Genomic DNA, 22,448 nt, shown 5'->3' on the forward strand with positions numbered 1-22,448 from the left:
AGATAAAAAGACTATTTCAAAGTTTCACTGCAAAGAGAAAGATGTGTACTATGAACCAAGCATCTGTAAAAATCTCTGAACCGTTTTTGAATTGTGTGACAGATTTAGATCTGACAGTATGTCACTTGAAATATTTGTTGAATTTGAACATTTTGTTCTCTGTGTTTTCTTTTATCTGTTTTCTGGAGAAAAGCATTTTTAAGGATCTGCATCACTATCGTGTATTATGTTTGTTTGAAGTTAGTGTATTTATGTTTGCGTTACTACTTAGAGAAGTAAACCAATACATTTATGAAAAACCTCGTTACCAAATGTTTTACACGCAGGAAAACCTGACTTACTCAATAAACGTGGCTTGTATTTTTGCTTCTTTAGTCAGTGGGGACCCCCTCGTTGCCTGGCAGACATGACTCAGGGCTTGAACTTTCAAGCGGTGCTAGGGTGCTCCCAGGCTTAGCGCATGCGCGTTCAAAGAAATCCATTATCATGTCAAAGCATAGAAATGAAACTGTTCCTCTGAAAACTACCTGATGAAGTTGTGAACGAACAGGTAAATATACACGGTCTTTTCGCGGTATGATAGACTCTCTGAAGCCCTCGCGGGCAGATACAGAAGTAGTTTCCATCTTGTTTATAAATTAACTTTTAGACTTAAGAGCCCACAGACATGGTTGGCTAGCAGCTAGCTGGGCTAACGTCACCGTTGTTTGGCAGCTCGTTTTCGCAGCCTGTTCGGGAGCCACCTGACAACCGCTCACATGATTTCAACAACTACTGCAACCGACACTGATTACAACACCGACATATTTTCTTAAAGTGTACGTGTGTTCGTGTAGGTGAGGTTTGGACCACCGGGGTGTCTCCGAGGGGATATTTCTACAACAAGAAACCAAAACAAACATGTTTGGTAAGAAGAAGAGAGCACCGCAGCCCAAAGGCCAGGGCGCCGCTGCTGCCAAGCAGGTAACAACTCCAGTAAACATAAGGTTGCAAACAGGAGGCTTTCTCTTCAGAAATATGTCAGCGTGGAGACGTTTATCCCCTTACTTCCTGCCTTTAGATGGGTCTGTTTGTAGACCTGAACCCCGAGGAGATGATGATGGGCATGGACGGAAACCTGGACGACCCGGATTTGGAGGCGGAACTTGCTGCTATTACTGGAAAAAAGGCTGCTGCAGGAGGAAAAGCCAGGCAGAAGGGGAAAAGTGAGTGCAGTAGTTATAACTTAAAGTTCTGAAAACCCCACCTCCACACGCACCTTTCTACACCTGTGGTAGGTACAGCTAACATTTGCTGTCATTTAAGCGCTGCACTCACAGTCTCAGGCTACATCCACACAAATGCAGTCACCATCCAGGTGTGTGTTTTAGCAGTTTCGAACATAACCTCTGAATTTACTAATTTTCCTTTAGACATGATTCGCACGATCATGCAACTACACTTTGTGTCAGTGTAAACAGGAGGCAGAGGGTTTGTTGGTTGGTAGAGCTGCTTAATTACAGCTGTTATTGTGGTCAGTATTGAGATCACTCACAGCCTTTGCAATTTTGTATATTTAGTGAACTAATTCTAACAGTGGATTCCTTTGTACTCTGTAATGTTTTCTTACTACAACCCTCGTTCATCCAGTCACACTCTGATGGATGCATCAGGGAAATTCAGGGTTCAGTGTCTTGCCGAAGGATAGCCACCAATCTACCAATTAGTTAAATCTAACTCCAGTGCCACAGCCATCCCAAATGTTAAAAATAAATTAACTGAAAGCATGCTGCAGCCCAGCAGGAAGTGTACCTGTAAGTAATTGGGTTTTGAGCGGAAGCGGACATTGTTATTGCTAATATAATTTGATTATTTGTGCAGATTTGCTATGCAGGAAGACCATTAGGTACCAAAAGTATGATCTGAGATTTCTTTGCTTGGACCAGCAGTGTATTGTCATATGGAGGCATTGCAAAATAAATTCATTTTGTGGCTTGTTAGACAGAATCAGGGAAAAAAGATATAGTAAAAGTTCCCTCTCTTGCCCACTGTCACACACACTGTCACCGGGTAATTTGTTGATACGTGTGTTTGTTTTTCATATTTCTTGTTCATATTTGATCTTTTACCCCTGAGGGGACTCTTAATGAATGAATAAAGAATAAAGGTATAGCAGGAACGCAGTACTCAGAGATAAAATCAGAGTTTGTTGAAGAAAAACTGTCAGTGAGCATGTTAGGTGCACAGACTTTGTTAGTCTGGAAGCTCACTCAGCGTGTAAGTTAGCTCTCTTTTTGCAACAAAAACTCAAAGCTTCTAAAGTCGGGGTTTAGATCTCCTGAGTTGATGTCCCGAGTTGTCCTGAATATGGTCAATACCATAGATAGTGTAAAGATGAATGTAGGCCAAAAAAAGCTACTTAGTAGTAACTATTCATAGAAGCCCAGACTGTTTTTTTGTACCAGGCTATAAGCAAACTTTTTAATGCAGTAAATGTGAACATTTTAAGTAGAAATCTGGGGATTTACATGCCTCCAGAAACTGCAGTTTGTAGCACTTCAGCATCATTTTTTAGCTCTGGAGGTTGCCACCTTAGCCACCACAAATGTGTATATAAATAATTTGACTTAGACCTCGTTAAGACAACACAAGTACGGTCCATAGTTGGGATGTGCTAGAAGTAGAATTTTAATTTAAGTTTGAGTTTTGACTTCCAACAATTATTAAAACCAGATACTTGAGATATAACAATTATTGTGCCACATTTTTATTTCCAACAATTAGCACATCCCTTTCCTCCATAAGTGTCTAACTTCACCTCCTTACCAGACTGCAGCAGGTTTAGTTCATCTAAATATAATTAATGGTAAAAGAAATAAAATAAAATAAATATGTTTTTTTCTAAAGTTTAATGAATCAACCAGTTTTTTTTCTCAAAGTCTGTGAGTAATTGTGTCACTCCTGATTTTATTAAATAATTAGGATTATACCGGAATTAAGCAGCTGTACTTGACAGTCCATAAAAAAAAAACAACAACACACCAGGGAGTGTATTCCCACTTGAAGATAGTGGGAGAGGATTGTTTATGTACAACAGTGAATCATTTAGCCTATCACAGCTAAATGTAAAAATATCAGCGAAACCACTGAAACAGTTTCAACAATCTTTGCTGTGCTCTCCCCAAACACGACCGAGTCTTTCACTTCTAAGTGTATTTTAGAGGTTTAAGTCAAGAGTGTGAACTCGATTTAACTTCTTTAAAAGCTGAATAGTACCTCATAAGAAAAGATGATCTTCAAGTTTTAGGTTTATAAAACTTTTTTGTGAGAATGCTCTCTTTCATTTGGAGACTTTGACTGTTGACTGAGTCTAGTGAATAATTATGTGTGATAATTATTCCCACGGACAATCACTCTTTGTGAATTCTTTGTTTTAGAAGATTTCATCCACACTGCATTGCTTCATTTGTTCTGCTTATAATGTGAATTCATGACACCTTGATTGTGTTGTAGGTCCCCTACCCATGGAAGATATCGCAAGAATGGCAGACGAGTGTATGAAGGACCTGGATGATGATGATGACGACAATGTCGAAGACGATGAAGACCTGTTGGTTAGTGTTTAAATAACCTGCTCTATTTGATCCATTCCCAAACTTTAGGCAAGGCCAGCAAGCAATTCTGCAGAAATCTTGTGAATTTAGGAGTTAGGCTGATGTGTTTATTTTATAACTTGGTATGTTTTCAGTGCACACCAGAGCTTTAAAACTGTAAACTGCATAGATTTAGAGATGAAAGGCTACTGAGTGCAGTGATAAAGTCCCATACATGGCAGAGACGTGGAAATGACTTTCCGGCCTAATCAAAGCGAGCTTGGATATTGTTGGTGATCAAAAGTCTACAAATACATTGACCAGTCTGGTTTAAGTTTTAGGTCACTTTATTCCATCCTTTTAGAATGATGTGGCTCACTAACCCAATAATCGTGCTTCGTGTTAGATTCCTTAGGAGTCATGGTTTCCAGTTTCTTGTAGTGGTGTTTTAACAAATGCACAATTACACCAACTGGCCACTTTCGCGGCTAAACCTGTTCCACCGCTCTTTAATACAAATATTTAATCAGCCAATCACATGCCTCAACTCAGTGCATTTAGGCATGTTGACATGGTCAGCAAAACTTGCTGAAGTTCAAGCATGAGCATCAGAATGAAGAAGAAAGGTGATTTAAGTGACTTTAGAAACTGCTCTATTGGGATTTTCCTCATGCAACCATCTCTGAGCTTTACAGAGAATGGTTTGAAAAAGAGAAACTCTCCAGCGAGTGGCAGTTCACTTTGGGGTCCTTAGTGTCCATGGTGCACTGCTTGAATGCCACAGCCTACCTAAATGTTGTTGCTGGTAATTTCTGGCCATCTTTATGACCACAGTGTAGGTTCTGATGGCTGCTTCCAGCAGGATATTATCCCCTATCACAAAAACTCAAATGAGCTCAAACTGGTTTCCTGAGTATGACAGCAAGTTCACTGTTCTCAAATTGCCTCCACAGTCAGCGGATCCCAATCCAATAGACCGCCTTTGGGTTGTGGCGGAATGGGAGGTTCATATGGATGTGCATCCTGCATATCTACAGTAACTGTTCCATGCTGTCATCTCAGTATGGGCTGAGAATTTCTGAGGAATGTTTCCAGCACTTTGTTGAATCTAAGTAACTAAGAATTAAAGCATTTCTTAAGACAAAAGAGGGTCAACCTGGAACTAGGTGTACTTAATGAAGTGTCCGTTGAGTGTATAGTAGTCAGAAAGTGATCTGTAGCCAAAAAGATGACGTTCCTTTGGCAAATGTGTGCTTTTTCTAAGTCACTGCTCATCTTGTTGACCCTGAAAAACTGGAACAGAACAGCATTTTACTCATATTAACTCACAGTCACTATCAACTGACTCCATAAACTAAAACCAATAAAAACAAATAAATAAATTCACTCTGGCCTCTCTGTGCCCCTCAGTTTTATAGCTCACACAGTAATCATGGTGTTATTAAGCTGTAAATTACAGTTGGTTTTTTTTTTTTTATGGTCTGCACTTTCTGCTTCGCAGTATTTCCATTTATCAAACAACAGATGGAAAGCGTGACTCCCACTCGCTGCTTCTGAAATCCAGCTCTGTGTCTGCACAGAGAAAGCTTACTGTTGATCGGTTGCATTTTTTTTCTCCCCCCTCTATCAGGCAGAGCTACAGGAAGTGGTGGGTGAGGAGGAAGCTGAGGATGTTTCCTCCACATCCTCTGCCCCTGCTGAATCTTCTAAGGGCGAAACACCAGAGTCCCCAGCGGCACAGGTACAATACACGCTGCTTCTGCCAAACTTGAAACTGACACCATCAACATGTTTGTCAAATGGGAGATTTTTTTTGCCTGTTGCCAGTAACTGAAAAGAAAGGGAAAGGAAACATCCTACCTGTTGAGGTTTTATAAAACTTGCTGCCTATTTTTTTTTTTTAATATGAAATCAAAGATCTTTTAAATTTTTACACAAACAACAGTTGTTCAACTGGCACGTGATCAGCTTCTGCTGACTAGATGCAGTTGAGGTAAATTATTTTCATTCCTTCTAGTAAGTCTGACTTCATTCCTGGTGATGTATTTCCTCACATCTGCATTTTAGTGTCTTTTAAAAACTTTGGATGCTTAATGTGCCTCGAATTTTAAGCATATGATTAAGGTTAAGATGTAGATGGACGGAAACTGAAAAATATGTTGTTTATGTCAACATGTTTTGCACGGTGAGTCATTTCTTCCTTTAACCAGATGTTTCCAGCTGCTTCTTAGGTTGTTTTGATCTCACACTTGTAGGAGGAAGTAAAAGTCTCTGCGGCAGCCCCCGGCAGCCTCCAACACACCCTGGAGGAGAGGTTGGCAATGTACAAGACAGCCCTGCAGAACGCCAAGACAGCAGGGGAGTCCTCAAAAGCCAGGAGATATGATCGTGGTCTGAAGGTACGACATGCAGAGGGCATGAATTTACACCAAGTTGTTCGTTATGTCACAGTCAGAAGATGCACTTTTGGTTCGCATTTCTTAAAACACCTTATGTAAAAGATTTTCATCTATTTCTTACTCCTGCCCATAAAACCTCTTGGTCATTGTTTACACTTGTGAGTCTTAAGTGATTAGATTTCTGCGATGAACCCTTTTTATTACACATGATGGCGTCTTTGTTGACTTTATGAATTTATGGTTTCTCTCACAGACGTTGGAGTCAATGTTGGGTGCTGTGAAAAAAGGAAGGCCTGTAAATGAGGCAGAGATCCCTCCGCCTGTTGCCACCGGAGCCCCGAGCGCTGCCCCGCGACCAGCTGTGCCTGCAAGGCCTGCTCCCCCTGTACCATCGCCACCTCAGCCCTCTCAGTCACGGGAGTCGGAGGCCACATCACCACAGTCACCTGCTGCGCCCGATGTCATCACACCCAGCAGCGAGGAGGAGCAATCGTCTTCTGCTGCTCTATCCACTCTGAGCAGCCTCCCATCTCCTCAGGAGCAAACCGATGAGGAAGCTGCTGACGTTTCACAATCAGATGGTCAGTTTCACTTGAGTTACACATTAGACCGTGTTTTTCTTTGCTCAGAATTGGCATGGAGACTACAGCTATAGGCATAATTGAGCTGCACAGTAAAAGCAGTCTGTCTGTGTTAGAATATCTGGTACGCTTGACGCTGATTATCAAAACAAGTCAGATTAAACTGACCAGAGAACAGTAACAAGTAGATGTTTTTTAATCTTCCAATCGATGAAAAAAACTCCGTCTTCATCAAAATTTATTATTATATTTTTATTATTTATGTATTATGTAAAGACCTCAGTTTTCTCAACTCTTAAACAGGCTATATAAAGTGACCACCAACACATTTTAGGTTTAGATTATATTTTTTTTCTGTATTTTAGCACGCTATGATGCATTTGATCATGTGTAACTGGTAATGGTTTGCACACATTTGAGTTTGGATCGGAGGGAAGCTGATGACTGATATAGCTGAGGCGAATCTGTCGTCTTCTCCCTCCTCATTATTGCGATGAATGAGGCCTTTCACTGTGGGAATTGACATCTGATTTGTCCGGTGAACCCTCAGCCAACAAGGCCACCAAGAAGATGCTTTTGGAGAGACAGCAAGAGTACAAGATGGCAGCGCTGAGAGCCAAGAAGCAAGGAGACGTGGAGCAAGCTAAGCTTTACTTCAAGACCAGCAAGGTGAGTCAGAGACCGGCAGCTATGAGTGATGTGTTCAAAATGAAGTGACAGATAACCAGCAGACTGAATTGTGGTCTGACAGGTCTGTTGTAGATGGTTTAAAAACATTTTCAATGTGATGTTTTTATATTAAATCAGATAAAAGGATTTCAGACAGAAACATGTAGCCATTTGTCACGTCTTTGTAAGAAATTGTATATTTTCTGGGCTTCAACAGTGTAATTCAAAACGGTGTTTCTGTTTCCTGTTTAGCATGTTTGTATCTGTGTGTATACACAGAATGAAGCCTTTTTCTGATGAGAAGTGCAGCAATGTTTCTGAGCAGAGGAAGTTTCTTCTGTAGGAATGTTGTAAAAGCTGCATTTTTGATAATAGATACCGTGTGTCTGTTTTCAACATGATGTCTCACAGGATTATTTTTAAGAAAAATCTACTTACCTTTACCAAGGAGGAATTGGTTCCTTTTTATTTTTTTCTGTTATTAACTTTTGGTGTCTATTTGGATCTGGGAACATTTTGAGATGGGGGAGCAAAACTGGAATTAAATTCTTCTCAAATAAATGTTTTTTTTTCCTCAAAAAAACATGAAGAATTTCATTAATTAATCCAGATATCTTTTTGAAATCAGAGCCTTCATGAGGCGCGTATCCTCACACTACTCTTGTTCTCTTTGTTTTGCTCTTTAAACTTGTATCACCAGCTTTTTTCTTTGTTATCAGACGTGATCAGATTAAATGATTTCGAGTGAACATAACTTGAAATGTGGCAATGTGGGATTTTCAAATCGATAGATATCATAGATGTACATGCTAAAAATCTTGGACCTTTCAAATGTTGGTGGCCTTGTACATTTGGTGACAAGGGGAAGCTCAGAGGTCAAGTTAACTGAAAATCTTTTGAAAGTCAGTTGATGTGTTTAAATAGACCTTTGAGAAATAACAGGCAATGAAGTATAATCACTGTTTGGTCGTGTATGCTGCCATGATTAAGGTGATTAGAGGGCGTGATTATGGCTTCTGGTGAGGTAGGTGTTTCAGGGACAGCTGTTCCAGGTGCCACCTAAAGATTGTACTACAGGAGGGTGGCACTGGCGAGTGGCACCATTTTCAAGAATATGTTGATTTACTTTAAATGCTACAAACCAAAATAGAAGGAAAAGTAACATCCACAGCAAAGAATTCAGAACAAAAACGTTGTGGTTTACCACCAACAACTGTCTAGATTCACTTTGTGTCCTTTGCTGTATGTTCTTCTTTTTAGTGGGAAATTTGAGTCATCTAAAGTTTTCAGCCTTAAACAAACTGATGTCCACTAATGCTTGGTCATTTTATTATACAGTAATTATATTTTGCTGAACATTAGCTTTATTTCCTTCCTGATACACCCCTTGAGTATCTCAGAAAGTTCATTCTGTTTATCTGTACGCAGCGTTTTCAGGGGAAGAAACATTTAATTTCTTTGATTACTGTGATGACTGATGAAACGTTTTTTCTCCCGAAAACACTGCATCCGTACAAACTTTCTGGGATTGCCTCACCAGAATTATTGAGCATGCATCAAATCCTGTAGAGTTAACAAACACGGTAAAAAAAAAAGAAAAAGCATTCTGTTATCCTCTGTACATTCATCGCTCGTGTCTGATTTGATTTCCAGTGCTGTAAGATTTAGAAAACATTTATTTGAATCTAGAGTTAAAATAGTAGCATAGTACTGCACGTTGTTACCCCCACACTGTGTTGCTGCACACTCTGTTGGCAGGGTTTCTCTCTGAAAAATGTGAAACATGCCAAAAATGTGGATCCTCACAAAGACCATCATTATGTTTGACCTTTTTTTCTTTTAAATTTGATCCAGAGTTTCGATGCAGCGATCGAGGCGTTGGAAAAAGGACAGTCAGTGGATCTGAGTGGCCTTCCTTCACCTCCAGGACAGGGTGAGAAATACTAGCGTCAAATTTCAGTTTTGTTATGATGAACACACCAAGGAACTGGCACCAGTGGTTCAAGTACAGTAAAAGCAATCAGTCTGTGTTGTCTTAATTGGTTAGAAATCTGCTATCCTGTTACATTAGGGTTATTATAGGCCATTGTTTATCTTATACTAGTCCTTAGAGTAGAACCTCAGTTATAACTCCTCTCCTTTTAAGCCAACTTTCTTCTCATTGGCTGCCCGTTGCAAACAGAAGGCCTGAACAGCAGATGGGCGGGGCTTGTTCAGCTGGGATGTTTTGGTGAGATTATTCAAAAATGTAACATCCAAGGCTAAACTACATCTCCCTCTAAGCTTTATTTTCCACATCAGTATGGTGAATATTTGTTTGGCACAGGCAGTAACAAACTTTTCTGTTTAGTACTTACCTAAGTAGTTTCTGACAGCGTTTTACCCAAAGCTGAACATTTCTCAACATTCCATCAGCCAGAAAAAACACTTTTAGTGTTTTGTGTCAGCATTACAAATGATTGAAAAAGTGTATATTTTTCATCTGATTTTCTGTCATGTGTGTGCTGTTGCAGGGGTTGTCATGTTTAATGTCCACATTAAACATGACAGAAAATGTAAATAATGAGGTCAGAGTATGCACAAATAATCAACCTGAGACAAAAGCTCAGACTTGACATTCAGTTTCAGTCAGTTCTTCGGTGTACTGCTTCACAGGCCATCATCTACATGTTTACCATCACCAGGGGGCAATGTCAAAAATATGTGGAACAACCGGTCTGTGGAGTACTCATGCATGTGCCGTTTCTGGTCCTTCAACCAGCCAAAGGGGGAGAACCAAAGTTAAAATGTACTTTTCAAAACAATGAAAACCGTCTGCCATGGCCGTCACCTGTGCTTGGCATGTCACTTTTTTGAACACTGATTGTTTTCTTTCACGTCTCCCCTTCCTGGTTAACTCTCCTGTCACTCCTTTTCCCGCAAAGGCATTTTTTAGATGACTCCTGACAAAAAATGCATCCTTTACTTTGTGTAGCTAAATATCTACACAAATGGGTAATAACACATTACCATGAATTCTAGGGGGTGTACACCTCTATGTACACCAGCACCATAGTTCAACTTTAAGCTATAACACACTAAACTGGGGTATGTATGTAGTCACATTAATTATGCATCTAAAATGCAGTAAACTACTAATAACAAAAGTCTTTTTTAAAAAAGGACCTTATTCTAGAACCTCAATAGAGATCACACAGATCTTCCACAAACTTGTTTTCTGTTTGTTTCAGTTGACTTTGTGTTTTTGTGTTGAATGTCCAGGAGGAAGCTCCGCTCCGGTGGCTGCAGCTCCCGCTGGTCAAAGCACACAGCCGACCCCGCCGGCTGCAGCAGCTCCAGGTAGGAATCATTTTAACAGTCACGTAGTTCTGTTTTCAGCTTATTTCTCGTAAAATACAGCAAATTATATCAGAAGAAAACATGCTGTTTGTTTGGTGACAGCGTTGTATTAATTTACATAAAGATGAGTAGCAGGAAGTGACCCCAAACATGACAGCTCTGATAAACATTCAGCTGTTTGCATTAAAAAGTAAACATTCACAAAATGTCACATGGCTGATGAGATGAGATTTACAGTCCTTATAAGCACCCATGGTTCATTCATAATAAAATCAATGAGCCTGTGTTGTGAAAAAATGTATAGTATATGTATGTATGAGTTATTAATTAACTGAACAAACATTATACGTGAATTGTGCTTTTAACAGGCACTTCCTTGTACTTTTAAATATAGTAATTCAAAAGATGGAAAAACCACAAATATATGATTTGGAGGTGGTGGGGGACACTGGGTTGTCTGGTAAGGAGTAAAGCTCATATTGCTAGATATTTTTGAGTGGAAAGGCATCTCATAAGGGCAATTATCCGCTGTGAGGGTGAAAATGGGGGCAACAATGGGTTGGGGTGACAGTTTACTTGGGCCTTTTGAACCTACATGGTAGCCAGGAGCGCAGCAGAGAGCTGCAGCTGATAAACGAATGACACCAGGTCCCTCAGAGATATGGAGACAAAAGGAGCTGCAGCAGGTTTTGTAATGGTCCTTTGATCTGTCGACCAAAGGCTCTCTCTCTCTCCATCTTGGCTCAAGCTGAACTGAACTGTCATGAGTTTTTAGGAGGATGCAAATGCACCACTATAAAGGAAACAGGTGTGCCTAACTTGTAAAACAAGAGCTTTGTAGCAAAAAGGAGTGTGGAAAATTTTTTCTTCCAGATTGTCATTATTATTATTATTATTATTATCATCATTGCTACGAATCAAAATAATAACTGTATTTTATGTCTGATCATTTTTCCTGCACCAACCGACAGACATTTGCATCTTTAACTTCTGTTTGTTCGGCAAACAATTCGTCTTTTCATCACGTCCATATTGCCTTTGTACTCAATCAGATAAAGCTACTGCCTCATTCACGGGGTCGCTACAGTGGGTAGTTCTGGTTGATTTGGTAGTTTTTAAATCTTATTTTTGCTGTGGACCCTTCCAGACACAGCCCCCAAATGATTTTACCAGTCTCCCAATACATACGCAGATTCACTCAGATACTGATTTTTATTTATTTAGTTGTTACTGATTATGATTAATAACAGTTCTGTGTTTTTATTGATACTTTTAGAACTTTTTGATTGTTATTTTTATCAGACATGACAACAGACAAATGATAACATGCTTTAAGCTCTTGTATGTAACGGCAGAAATTTTTAGCTCTAATTTATTTTATTTTATTTTTTTTTTCTTTCAGCCCCTTCAGCTCCTAAAGATGTGCTGGAGGCTCTCGAGCAGAGACGAGCCAAGTACATGGAGGCGTCTGCACAGGCCAAGGCCAGCGGAGACGACCGCAAGGCCCGAATGCACGACCGTATTGCCAAGGTAACAGGAGAAACTTCTGAAGTCTGTCCTTACAGTCAAAGTGCTCTGTTACTAAAGCTTTGTCACATTCGTCCTCTCTGACATAGACACAGCGTTTCATTTTTCATGCAATCTTGGGTCGTTTCCACACATGAACTGCACACTTTGAACAGAATCAGAACGGGATTTGTTCCACAATTATTATTCTTCACATCGAGCACAGAGCAAGACTTGGATTACTTGAAGTATTGTTTGTTTGTAGATGAGGCGAATGCCTGAAAAGAAAGCGCTGGAGGCAGCATACTAAACTAATTAAGCTAATTACAAAGAGATTTATATGTGATCCAGCTGCGAAGGACATTTGTGTTCTTACGTGCTCCTCTGTCGGGTAAAAAGTTCTGGAAATGTTCAGGATTGTACTGGATGAGTGAAAACGGGCTCACTCCAAAATGTGAGACAAACCATCCTCTTTCCCTTTTTTGTTGAAGCTTGGATTTGTTTGTGTCTAAGACTTTAAAATCTCGAATAATTATGTGGGTATGAGTAAATAAAACGAGGCAATAAATTAAAGTGACAGACATAATAATAAAGGCATAGACTCCCAGCACTTAGCATCGGCAAACTTCTACGTTTACCCCCCGATGAGAGGATTGGCTCTGCTGCTAACATATTTTTAAACTCCTGCCTCCTGCAGCAATACCAGAGCGCCATCCGAGCTCACAAAGCAGGAAAAGCAGTCAACTTTGACGAGCTGCCGGTTCCCCCTGGTGAGATACATGTTTTTTATTTTTCCAAGTTAAATTTAACTCTATAAAGCCCAATTATATTTATGTGCTCAGTTCTGTAGTGGAGGATTACTTTGTATACTTTTATTATTGCTGCAGCACAAATACATGGACATTTCTTTTTTCTGCTAAGCTGAAAAGGTCAGTGAACACCTTTTCTTACAGGGTTTCCTCCGATCCCTGGCCAGAAGGCAGTGGGAGCTGAGCAGGGGATTGTTGCTGCTCTGGAGGCAGCTAATAAGCTTGCCTCTAGTGATGCTGCTGAAGTAGCGGATGAGGAAGAGGATGAGGCAAAGGAAGAATTGGTAGGATCACAGAATTACAAGGTAATTAAATATTTGGTTCCTGTGGAAAAAATTGACTGGAGTGTTTTGTCTGTGTAGGCAAAGCCTGCTGCTCCTGAAGAGCCAAAGAAGCCCACTTTAGACATTCCCACAGCAGGTCACGAACAGAAGAGGACTCCGTCAGCTTCACCTGACAGGACAACCATCGGAGAAGGACTCTCACAAACAGGTAAGACACAAGAGTTTAAGTCTGAAGGATATAAGACATCCTCTGAAAACCCAGAGACTCTTTTGGCTCCTGAGAAACTCTTTAACAGAACATCCTCTCAACTCGCACTGAAAAAGTTTTAGACGAGGTAGATGGAGAGAAGTACTGACTGACTGAAGAACCTAGGGGCTCATTACAGATCTATAAACTACTTCGCTTTGTGTCTGTTCTGTCTTCATTTTCCAGCTGTTCAGCAGCTGGAGTTCTTGGAGGGTCGAAAGAAGCAATACATGAAGGCTGCGCTGCAGGCGAAGCAGAAAAATGATATGGAGCAGGCAAAGATTTTTCTCCGCACCGCCAAGGGCTTTGAGCCCATGATCGAGGCGGCACGCAGCGGCAAAACTGTGGACATCAGCATGGTGAGCAGACAGTGGATCTACGCTTCATATCTGGATTAACCAAAACCTGCTTACAGTTAAAAATAGGCTTCTAGGTCTGAGAGGTCTGAGAACAGGTTCAGAAAAACCAAAAGTTTTTTTCACGTGCACCTCTAGAAAATTTTTAATGTTTGCTGGTTTTAAATCTGTCGAAGTCCTGTTGTCTGTCCTTCTGTGATAAGCGCTGCACCTGCTCCAGCGTGCCAAAACCAAGATCATTCAGTTTGGTTCCCTGAACCACCACAGAGTTAATTACTGCTCTTTAGAAACTAGTCACAGAAAGTCCACTCAGTTTTTCTGTTTATTAAAAACTGAAATGTGGGCTGGAATTAAAATGTCAATCGTTCAACTGTGTTTTCATTTTGGAGCCGTCGAAGACGTTGTAGGGAGGCAAATTTGATAAAAAGGGCAGGTGGTCAGGAAATACTGTGTTGGCATCTGGTGATGTTGTGCTGGCTTTCACCACAGTCCAGATGTTTCTGCCTAATACCCTCCCTTAGACACCGCAGGATGTTGCTTGTGTGGACAGTCTCACACTGGGGCACCATTCCTCAGTGCAAAACCTGATCAATGTTGATAAGTTGGAGAAAGAAATGAAGAGCATGTTTCCTGTCTTGTTCTTCACCTTCAGTGCTGCCTTTGCTATTAAAAAACCTGACTTCCAGGAAAAGATCTAAAAACGGCAGCTGTGATGAAAATGGTCCTTAGGTGCTCAGTAAGATCAGCCTGATTCAGATTATTTTTTGAGAAAGTCATTTTATTTAACTTTAAATTGTGTAAGTGAGAAAGTTAGTTCTGAATGTGCCTTGATGGAGTTACGTTGATGTTTGTTGTTGAAATTTCATTGTGTTTTATGTAAGAATTAGGTTGAAGCTGCAAAACACAAGACAACAATTTGTTTCTAAAAACTTGCATGTTATATGACAGGCTTTAGAAGGCTTTAGATATTTAAATCTGACTCCCAAAACACGTTTTTGGCCAGTACAGTTAAATTATACACACGCACAGGAGAGAAGAGGGTTGTCAGAAGTTCAGTTTGTTTAAATGATCAGATTTAAGATAAAATAAGAAATTTTATTTATCACTAAAGTTTGGAAAATTTGTCTGTGAAGGTTCTCAGTCATCCAGTTCATTGTAGACTAAGGAGCTTGGAAAGAAAAGCGTCTGGACTTCTTTAAGTTTCCTTGAAGACGTTTCACCTCTCATCCGAGAAGCTTCTTCAGTTCTAAGAGCAACTGGTGGAGAGTCCCAGATTTTAAGCTTGGCTCGTGTGATTAGGTAGAGGATCAATAGGGGATCCATGACCCTCTTGGGGGACATTCCCATAGGGCTTAAAATCTCGGACTCTCCACCAGTTACTCTTAGAGCTGAAGAAGCTTCTCGGATGAGAGATGAAACGTCTTCAAGGAAACTTAAAGAAGTCAAGACGCTTTTCTTTCCAAGCTCCTTTGAAAAATTTGGTGTTACAGCAATTATAAACACAACTAATAACAAACTAAAGCAATAATAATAAAGTAAAACAGAAAAAAAAATAGCTCGAGAGCTCAAATAAACAAAAATAAAGTAGGTCAATAAACAAATATATAAACCAAATAAAAAAACAAGGCTATCAAGTGATGCTAAACATGCTGATTAAAAAATATCTCAGTGAAATATAGAGAGAATAAAATAATTAATTTTATTTAAAAGATGGCCTACTAAATAAAATGTGGCTAAAAAAAACAAAGAAAGGAAATGTCAGGTGACATTAATGTGTCTCTGCACACATGTGGTGTAAAGTGTTATGAACAGTGTATGGTTGAAATTAAGCTGCTGAGATGAGACTATAGAGAAATCTCACCCACACTGATGTGTTGTGTTGAGTGTCTGCATTCGGAGCCACAAACACAGGCTAAAAACACTCTCTCTCTCTCTCTCTCTGCCTGCAGGTGCCGTCGCCTCCTGGTGACGAAGACGAAGACTTCATCCTGGTTCACCATAGCGACGTGCAGATCTCAGAGAAAGCCGAGGAAGTTTACACGCAGCTGGCCAAGATCCTGAAAGAGCAGCACGAGGTAAAACCGCAGCAGAGTCTTTATAAAAAGTTTTTTTTTGAAATTTAACAGAATTAGATTTTTCTTCGGCCAAATTCTACAGATTATTTGTGATTTTAAATAAATGTATTTATGCCTTTAAACTATTAACAAGATTTCCCCTCAGAAGAAACTTTTCAGCTCTCTGATATGTTTGTTTATGAATAATTTCTGCTGCCAGAAACAGATTTTCTGCCTCTGATTTCTCCAAACTGTGACCCTCTTCCTATAAGGAGGAGAATGTTAAGGTGTTAAGATTTCTCCTGGCTTTCTTCCTTCATTTAGAAATGTTTAACTTACTCCGAGCAGTTCAAACACCTGGGAAACGTCACTGAAACAACAAAGTAAGCTTCCTCGTCACCTACAGAGATTTACATTTAAACTCTAAATGAATTGTTGAATGGTTGATGACATGAAACATGAAAAGGTTTTATTCCTTTTTTTCATGTTTTTTTTAGGTTTGAGAAAATGGCTGAAAGCTGTAAGAAGAGTATGGAAGTCTTGAAGTTGGCTCAGTCGAGGGGTCTGCCTCCTCCTAAACATCATTTTGAGGAGAAGTCATTTCGCATAGCCAAGTAGGAACATTTGCCATCAATTCTTTACTCCTGCTGAGTTATTCATTAGTTATAAAGTTAGCAAATAATCTGCTTCCATTTATTTTAATAGACGGTTAATATATTAAAGGGGTAGTAAATAATTTCATACATGCCTTCATCTTTTGCTTGCACTAAACAATTTTTAGAGAAAAGCAGTTTTCTATTTGTTTCTAAAAGTGTATACAACATAATTTCGCTCAGTGACTGGTGCAGCTTTCTTAGTGTTTACACTTGAAGCAGATACAATAAATCACTCGACTTTCTCCCTGCTTTTTTTTCCTGTTGTTGTTTTCAGGATATTTCCAGAGCTGAGCAGCACTGACATGGTTGTTATTATCGTAAAAGGGATGAATCTTCCTGCTCCCAGCGGTAAAAATCTACATTTATCAGTTTTTCCTGTTTTTTGTTTTTCCCCCAAGGACGTGTTTATTCAGAATTTAAAGATATTCATATCAGCAATAAAACAGGAGGATGAACAGGGATAAACGGGGAATTCAACTCATAGAACAAACCAGTGATCTTGAATCAGTTACTCAGACTGATTTTCCATAAATCGAGTCGAAGGTCACACCTCAAAGTGTGGGTAAAACAAAAGTTTCATGCTTTTTGCTTTTCTTCCTCCTGCAGGAATCCAAGCAAACGATCTGGATGCTTACGTCAAGTTTGAGTTCCCCTATCCCAGCACGGTAAGAGCCTGAAAATCCGCCTTTTTAAAAATTAACACCAGTGAGTGTTTTTGCTAAAGTTTCATCTGCTGTTTTGCTGCCACCAGGAGCAGCCACAGAAACTCAAAACAGCTGTCATCAAGAACACTAACTCCCCAGGTGAGACATGACTCTTGCTTCAGGTGTGCTTTAGTTGTGGGATTTTTTTTTTTCTACTTCCAGAGTGTATAAATGTTTCTTTTTTTTTTTTTAAGGACACAAGCATTTTTGCTGTTCAAAACAAACCGAGCCTTATTTTAGGTTCATTTTCATGCGAGATCATTTTGGTTTTAAAGTTGTGGTACTTTTTAAAAACTCTCTTAAGGAGTTGGGGTAGAATTCCCTAATATTTCCATGTTGACTTTATTTGTTGTCCTCTAAACTGCTTCATTTTGCTGAATGATGTTGACTTTTTTGTTGTCTCTTTTTGTCAGAATACAACCAGAGTTTCAAGCTTCAAATCAACCGCAACCATCGCGGCTTCAGGAGGGTGGTGACGGCTAAAGGCCTCAAACTAGAGCTGCTGCACAAAGGGTGAGTCCCAGGAGCTGCTGGTCGGACAGCATGCGACACGTAGTGAGTATTTAAAATGTGCTGTGAGAACTTTTCAAGCAGCTGCTGGCTATTTAGTCATTAGCATGTTACAACAATGGGACTTTGACACAAGAAGGGCTGTAATTGTACCTGTTTATTTCAGATAAATGTGAGAAATTAGTCAAATCAGTCGTGCTAGTGGGTGTTTACTGTGAGGGATTACTGGTGATGTTTCAATATGCTGCAAAAAAGAAGATCTGAAAGTGGAAATGCATAATAACCAGAATCTCTGATGGGATGAATGATGTCTTGTTTATTTTGGCATCACAGTTTTTCTATAGAGAGGTTTTCTATTTCAGTGGATGTTGAATGGGTTGCCAATGACTTGGTAGATGTTTAGAGGTTAAACCTTGATTTTTCTTGTTTCACACACGCTGTCCTTAGCTGTGGCTCATTAGTGTAACCGTGTCTGTCGTCTCACAGCGGTTTCTTGCGGAGCGACAAGCCGATCGGAACAGCCCTGCTGAAGCTGGACAAGCTGGAGTCACACAGTGAAATCAGGGAGATTGTCGAGGTGAATGACATTCAGTTTGAAAGGATAAGGAGATTGATCTGTGGTGTTTAAGTTAATTCGTTAAGACAGAAATCAGGAGGCCGTTTGTCTGAGAGGGTTAGGATGTGATCACGGTGTTTCGTGTGCCAGGTGATGGACGGACGGAAACCCACAGGGGGTCGCATTGAAGTGAAGGTCAGACTGCGGGAGCCTCTTAGCGGTCAGGACATGCAGACCAGCACGGAGCGCTGGCTGGTGATCGACCAGTCGCAGGTAACATATAAAGATATGAAAAAGCTCGGTAATTAGAATATGATCAACCCTCAATGACTTCAGCTTTACTTAGAATGGCTTTCTTTAATTTTCTTGCTTTTATAGTTTATTTGGCTTTTTTCTGCTTGTTTAGTTAATGTTACTAATTTGTTGTTAAGGGTTTTTTTGTTTTGTTTCATATTTTATAAAATTATGGACACACAAGGTCATGTTGGTAGCCAGGTGTGTGTGGTTTGAGCTTTACCTGTTCTTTTTTTTTTTTTTTTTTTTTTGGTAGGTTCTTGTTTAGATGTTACTGCAAGACTGAAGATGAAGTGCAAGAAGAAGGTAATTATACGGTTTACATTCACAATCATAGCTAGAAGATGAGCCTGCCATCACAATGTAGGTGAAGAGACTTTTTAGATGCTTTGATTTCTTTTGGTCACCTGTCCCAGATGGATGCCTTAAAATGTACAACACACTTTTTCAGGTTTGATCCAGTGAATTAGAAGAAAAAAGATCCAACATCCAGAGTACCAATGTTTCTCAGACATTAGGTTGTATAGTTTTGCTGCTGAAATTATGATATATCCTATAATATTGTTGCTCAATGCTACTAATAGGGGGGAAAAAACAAAAAAAACTAAATTGGCAACCCCTCAGCCTCAAAGTAGACACAGCCATTGGATCAGTCCCAGAATGCTACATTACATTGAATTATTGCGTTTACAAGATTTTCAGAACACTTGACCTCCAATCTTGACTTTGAGCTCAAGGTCACCAGGATTCAAACTCATCCAAGATTTTTAGGTTATGGCTAGAAAAGTTCATGTCTGCAGTGCATCTACGTTTAATTCCTCCTTGACTGATACTGGTGATGTCTTTGCCCTGCAGATGTAAGGAACTCAATCAAAAACACTCAGAGGGAGAAGAGGAGGAGATGATGAAGGTGGTTTGGGAAGTTCTGAAGACGGTCTGTTGTTCAGTTTGGACTCAGACCTACACGGGTCTTGTAGTATCTTTTGCACATTTGCACGACACACACGCTCCCCTTCACTCAGCAGGAGACACGGAGCTGCCTTATGGAGACGTGAACCTCGTGTCTGCCTCCACCAGAAGGCGATGAGGGCCTCTCTTTGAGATTGAAAAACACTCAGGCAAAGATCACAGCTGCCTAAACTGTTTCCTGATGTGTGGGTCCGGCATGGTGTCCTTTGCGAGTGACAAAGGGGACCGGTGTCGAGTTAAGCTGATCCTGCTGCCTGATGTAACTTTTAGTTAATATATCAAAGAATGTGTAAATAGTCCTTGTGGTATCTAGAACTGCACCTATGCACTAATACCAAAGTAATCACAGTTGCTGTAAAATCCTGCGTATTTGAAAGCCGCCTTTAGCTGCCAAATCTGTTACGATATATATATATACATTTAAATTATATAATTACAGCCTGGGCTGTTGGGAGTTTTCAGTACATTTTCCGCTCAGTTACAGTCTGTTACAGACTTCGGTGTGAAAACGTCAGGCAGATATTGCAGTAGCCACCTCATGTTTATTTAACAGGAAAGTAAGCCAAGAAATGACCAGATTACACAAGGTACGATCGTTATTTTAGAGACCACACATTTCGCATGCGCTGCAAGTCCTCTAATTGTGGTCACTAAACTGCACACTCACCTGCCTGCCGTTTTAGGTGCATTTGACTTGTTTACACTGAATAGCACAAAAACTGGAGACGAATAATGTCACGTGTGAGGAGGAGAGTACACAGGATCATCTTTAAAAAGCATCGTGTAAAGGAACAGAAAGAAAGAAAGATTTAAATGTCAGGAAACTCTAAACTTAGCCTAGCTTTGCATAAAACTGGAAGGGGGCTGCAAATTGAATCCTGTTTAAAAATACAACTACTAGTTTTTGAAGGTCACAGATAAACACATTTTATATTTATTTCTACCCACTCATTTTGTAGAAGGAGTTTAGGACCTTTAAAAAGACTCACCACTGGCCGTCTCAGTCATTATGCTCAGCTAACCTAACCTGAAGCAAAAGCAGCTCTAGTCTTCTGGTTTTATTCTTTTGACAGAATATGGGGGCCATTCTGGGTGGTTTTTCATAATCCACAGTTCACAATAATTCCTGAATAATTTATTTAGGTGTCGCCCACCAGTTGATTCTGTCTGAAACAAGCTGTTTTAGCTCCTCCCCCTTTATTAAGTCAGTTTCCTTCTGATTGGCTGCCCCTTGCATACACCAGCTTCAAGTTTCTGTGTTTTAGGTATACTGCCCTGATTATTTGAAACTTTGGCTAGCATATATATAAAACAGGAAATAAAAGATAAAACAAACTAGCTCCACTTTAAAGTTTTGAGTTCACAAGGAAAAATGTAATACATTTTGAAATTTTAAGGGGTGGAATTTTTTTTCACTTGAGTTTTCAAGATTATGTCAGTTTCTGTAACGTCATTGTTATTCAACAAACACCAATTGAATCACATATTTATGTACACTGCGATGAGGTTAAACCAGCCTTGCAAAGTCGAGCACTGTTTCAAAGAATAAGTCGGAAATTTGGCTCCATTGTTTATTTAAAATGGCCCTCATGTGCTGTCATAGAGTCTCAACAGGAATGTTTGTCACTACTTTTGAAATCTATGGACCATCTCATGTGAGGGAAACTGAATATTGGGAATGAAACCTCAGTGAAACTGAATATTGGGAATGAAACCTCAGTGAAACTGAATATTGGGAATGAAACCTCAGTGAAACTGAATATTGGGAGTGAAACCTCTCAGTGTTTTAATAAAGGGTCAGTTCACTCAAATTACCAAACCACGTCAAGCCAAGCACTTTTTCACGTCATTCAGAAACAGTTGACTGAATGAATTGCCATGGTGAGTTCGAGTTAAGATAAAGCTCTAAGCGGAGTCTTTCCCAGCTGCCTTAAAATGCCTCAAATGACTGAAACGGAGTCGTTTCACATGACTCTGCAGCGTCTTTCAGCTCTTTGTTTCTACTTTGCAACCCTGTTTTGGAGTATTTTGCAGCTAAAGAGACTTCTGTGCAGTTGCTGTGTTACATCCATGTAGTGTCTGAAATGTGCCAAGAGCTGTAGCAAACTCTCTGCATGTAGTACATAAGTGGGTAAATGGACAGCCTTAAATTCATTAGGAGGTTAATGTCGATTCAAGTGAGGCAAGAAAACCAATGCTTCCAATAATACTGAGTGAACTAACCCTTTAAAAAATGAACCGCAGAAGAAGCCATACAAGTTTAACTGAGCCAACGACGTAAATCCCACCTCAAGCAGGTGTACCTCAGACTGTCTGCGTCATTATCATTATTATTATTATTATTATTATTACCATGGTGGTCACACATTTCAGTTTCCGCTTCTTCTAATTTTCTCTTTTTTTTTTTTAAAATCTGCACCTAATTTTTAGTATAAAGGAAAAAAGTTCAGTTTACAGTAAACACTGATCAAAATAATGAAGCTGGGTCCACGCAGGAAGCGATGTCACTCATCATGCATAGCCTTGAAGCTAAAAGGTTCGTCGCTAGTGGACTTTCTAGACCCCGGTTGCCTAGGTAACCCTCTAACGCATTTACCGCACTGTGATATGTCAATTAACGGTATCTTGTGCTCTTATTGGCCGAAGTTGATTGAAGTTGAGTAAAGCTCATCTCGGGATACGCCCACTTTGCCCTCACCAACCGTTATGTCGCCTGTCATCACTTCCTGTGTGGAAGCCATTAAAATGTTTTCGTTTTTACCATATAGATGTTCACACAGATCATGATTTTGTTTCTAAAATGCTTCATAATTAACAGAATCAGTTCTTTGATTTTTGACTGAATCTGCTGATCCTGCTCTAAAACGAACCAATAAAAAAAAATCCTGTTTTAAATGTGTACTGTCAAGTTTTTTTCAAACATAAAAAAAAAACAAAAAAAAA

The 22,448-nt window shown here is 39.8% G+C and overlaps 1 protein-coding gene across 2 annotated transcripts; it reads left to right on the top strand.

Annotated features, from left to right (window-relative positions):
- The first annotated feature begins 435 nt into the window (after positions 1-435).
- On the top strand, positions 436-22,400 carry cc2d1b (coiled-coil and C2 domain containing 1B). Of its 2 annotated transcripts, XM_084911426.1 has the most exons (26): positions 436-550; positions 837-963; positions 1,061-1,205; positions 3,493-3,593; positions 5,203-5,313; positions 5,828-5,971; positions 6,225-6,552; positions 7,103-7,221; positions 9,076-9,154; positions 10,483-10,560; positions 11,963-12,090; positions 12,764-12,836; positions 13,020-13,159; positions 13,238-13,367; positions 13,593-13,765; positions 15,712-15,837; positions 16,141-16,199; positions 16,314-16,430; positions 16,747-16,820; positions 17,079-17,137; positions 17,224-17,275; positions 17,590-17,689; positions 18,173-18,263; positions 18,393-18,515; positions 18,793-18,842; positions 19,392-22,400. In XM_084911426.1, the coding sequence occupies exons 2-25, from the start codon at positions 901-903 to the stop codon at positions 18,802-18,804; spliced, it is 2,625 nt and encodes an 874-aa protein (XP_084767552.1). In that variant the 5' UTR covers positions 436-550; positions 837-900; the 3' UTR covers positions 18,805-18,842; positions 19,392-22,400. The 2 variants fall into 2 exon arrangements, 1 of the variants encoding a protein (XP_084767552.1); XR_014797523.1 differs by lacking the exons at positions 18,793-18,842; positions 19,392-22,400 and having other exon boundaries at positions 17,590-17,731; positions 18,393-18,409.
- The last annotated feature ends 48 nt before the right edge of the window (positions 22,401-22,448 follow it).

This window comes from Perissodus microlepis, chromosome 18 (assembly GCF_051167445.1).
Source record: "Perissodus microlepis isolate ML-2025 ecotype Zambia chromosome 18, ASM5116744v1, whole genome shotgun sequence".
NCBI classification, from domain to species: domain Eukaryota; kingdom Metazoa; phylum Chordata; class Actinopteri; order Cichliformes; family Cichlidae; genus Perissodus; species Perissodus microlepis.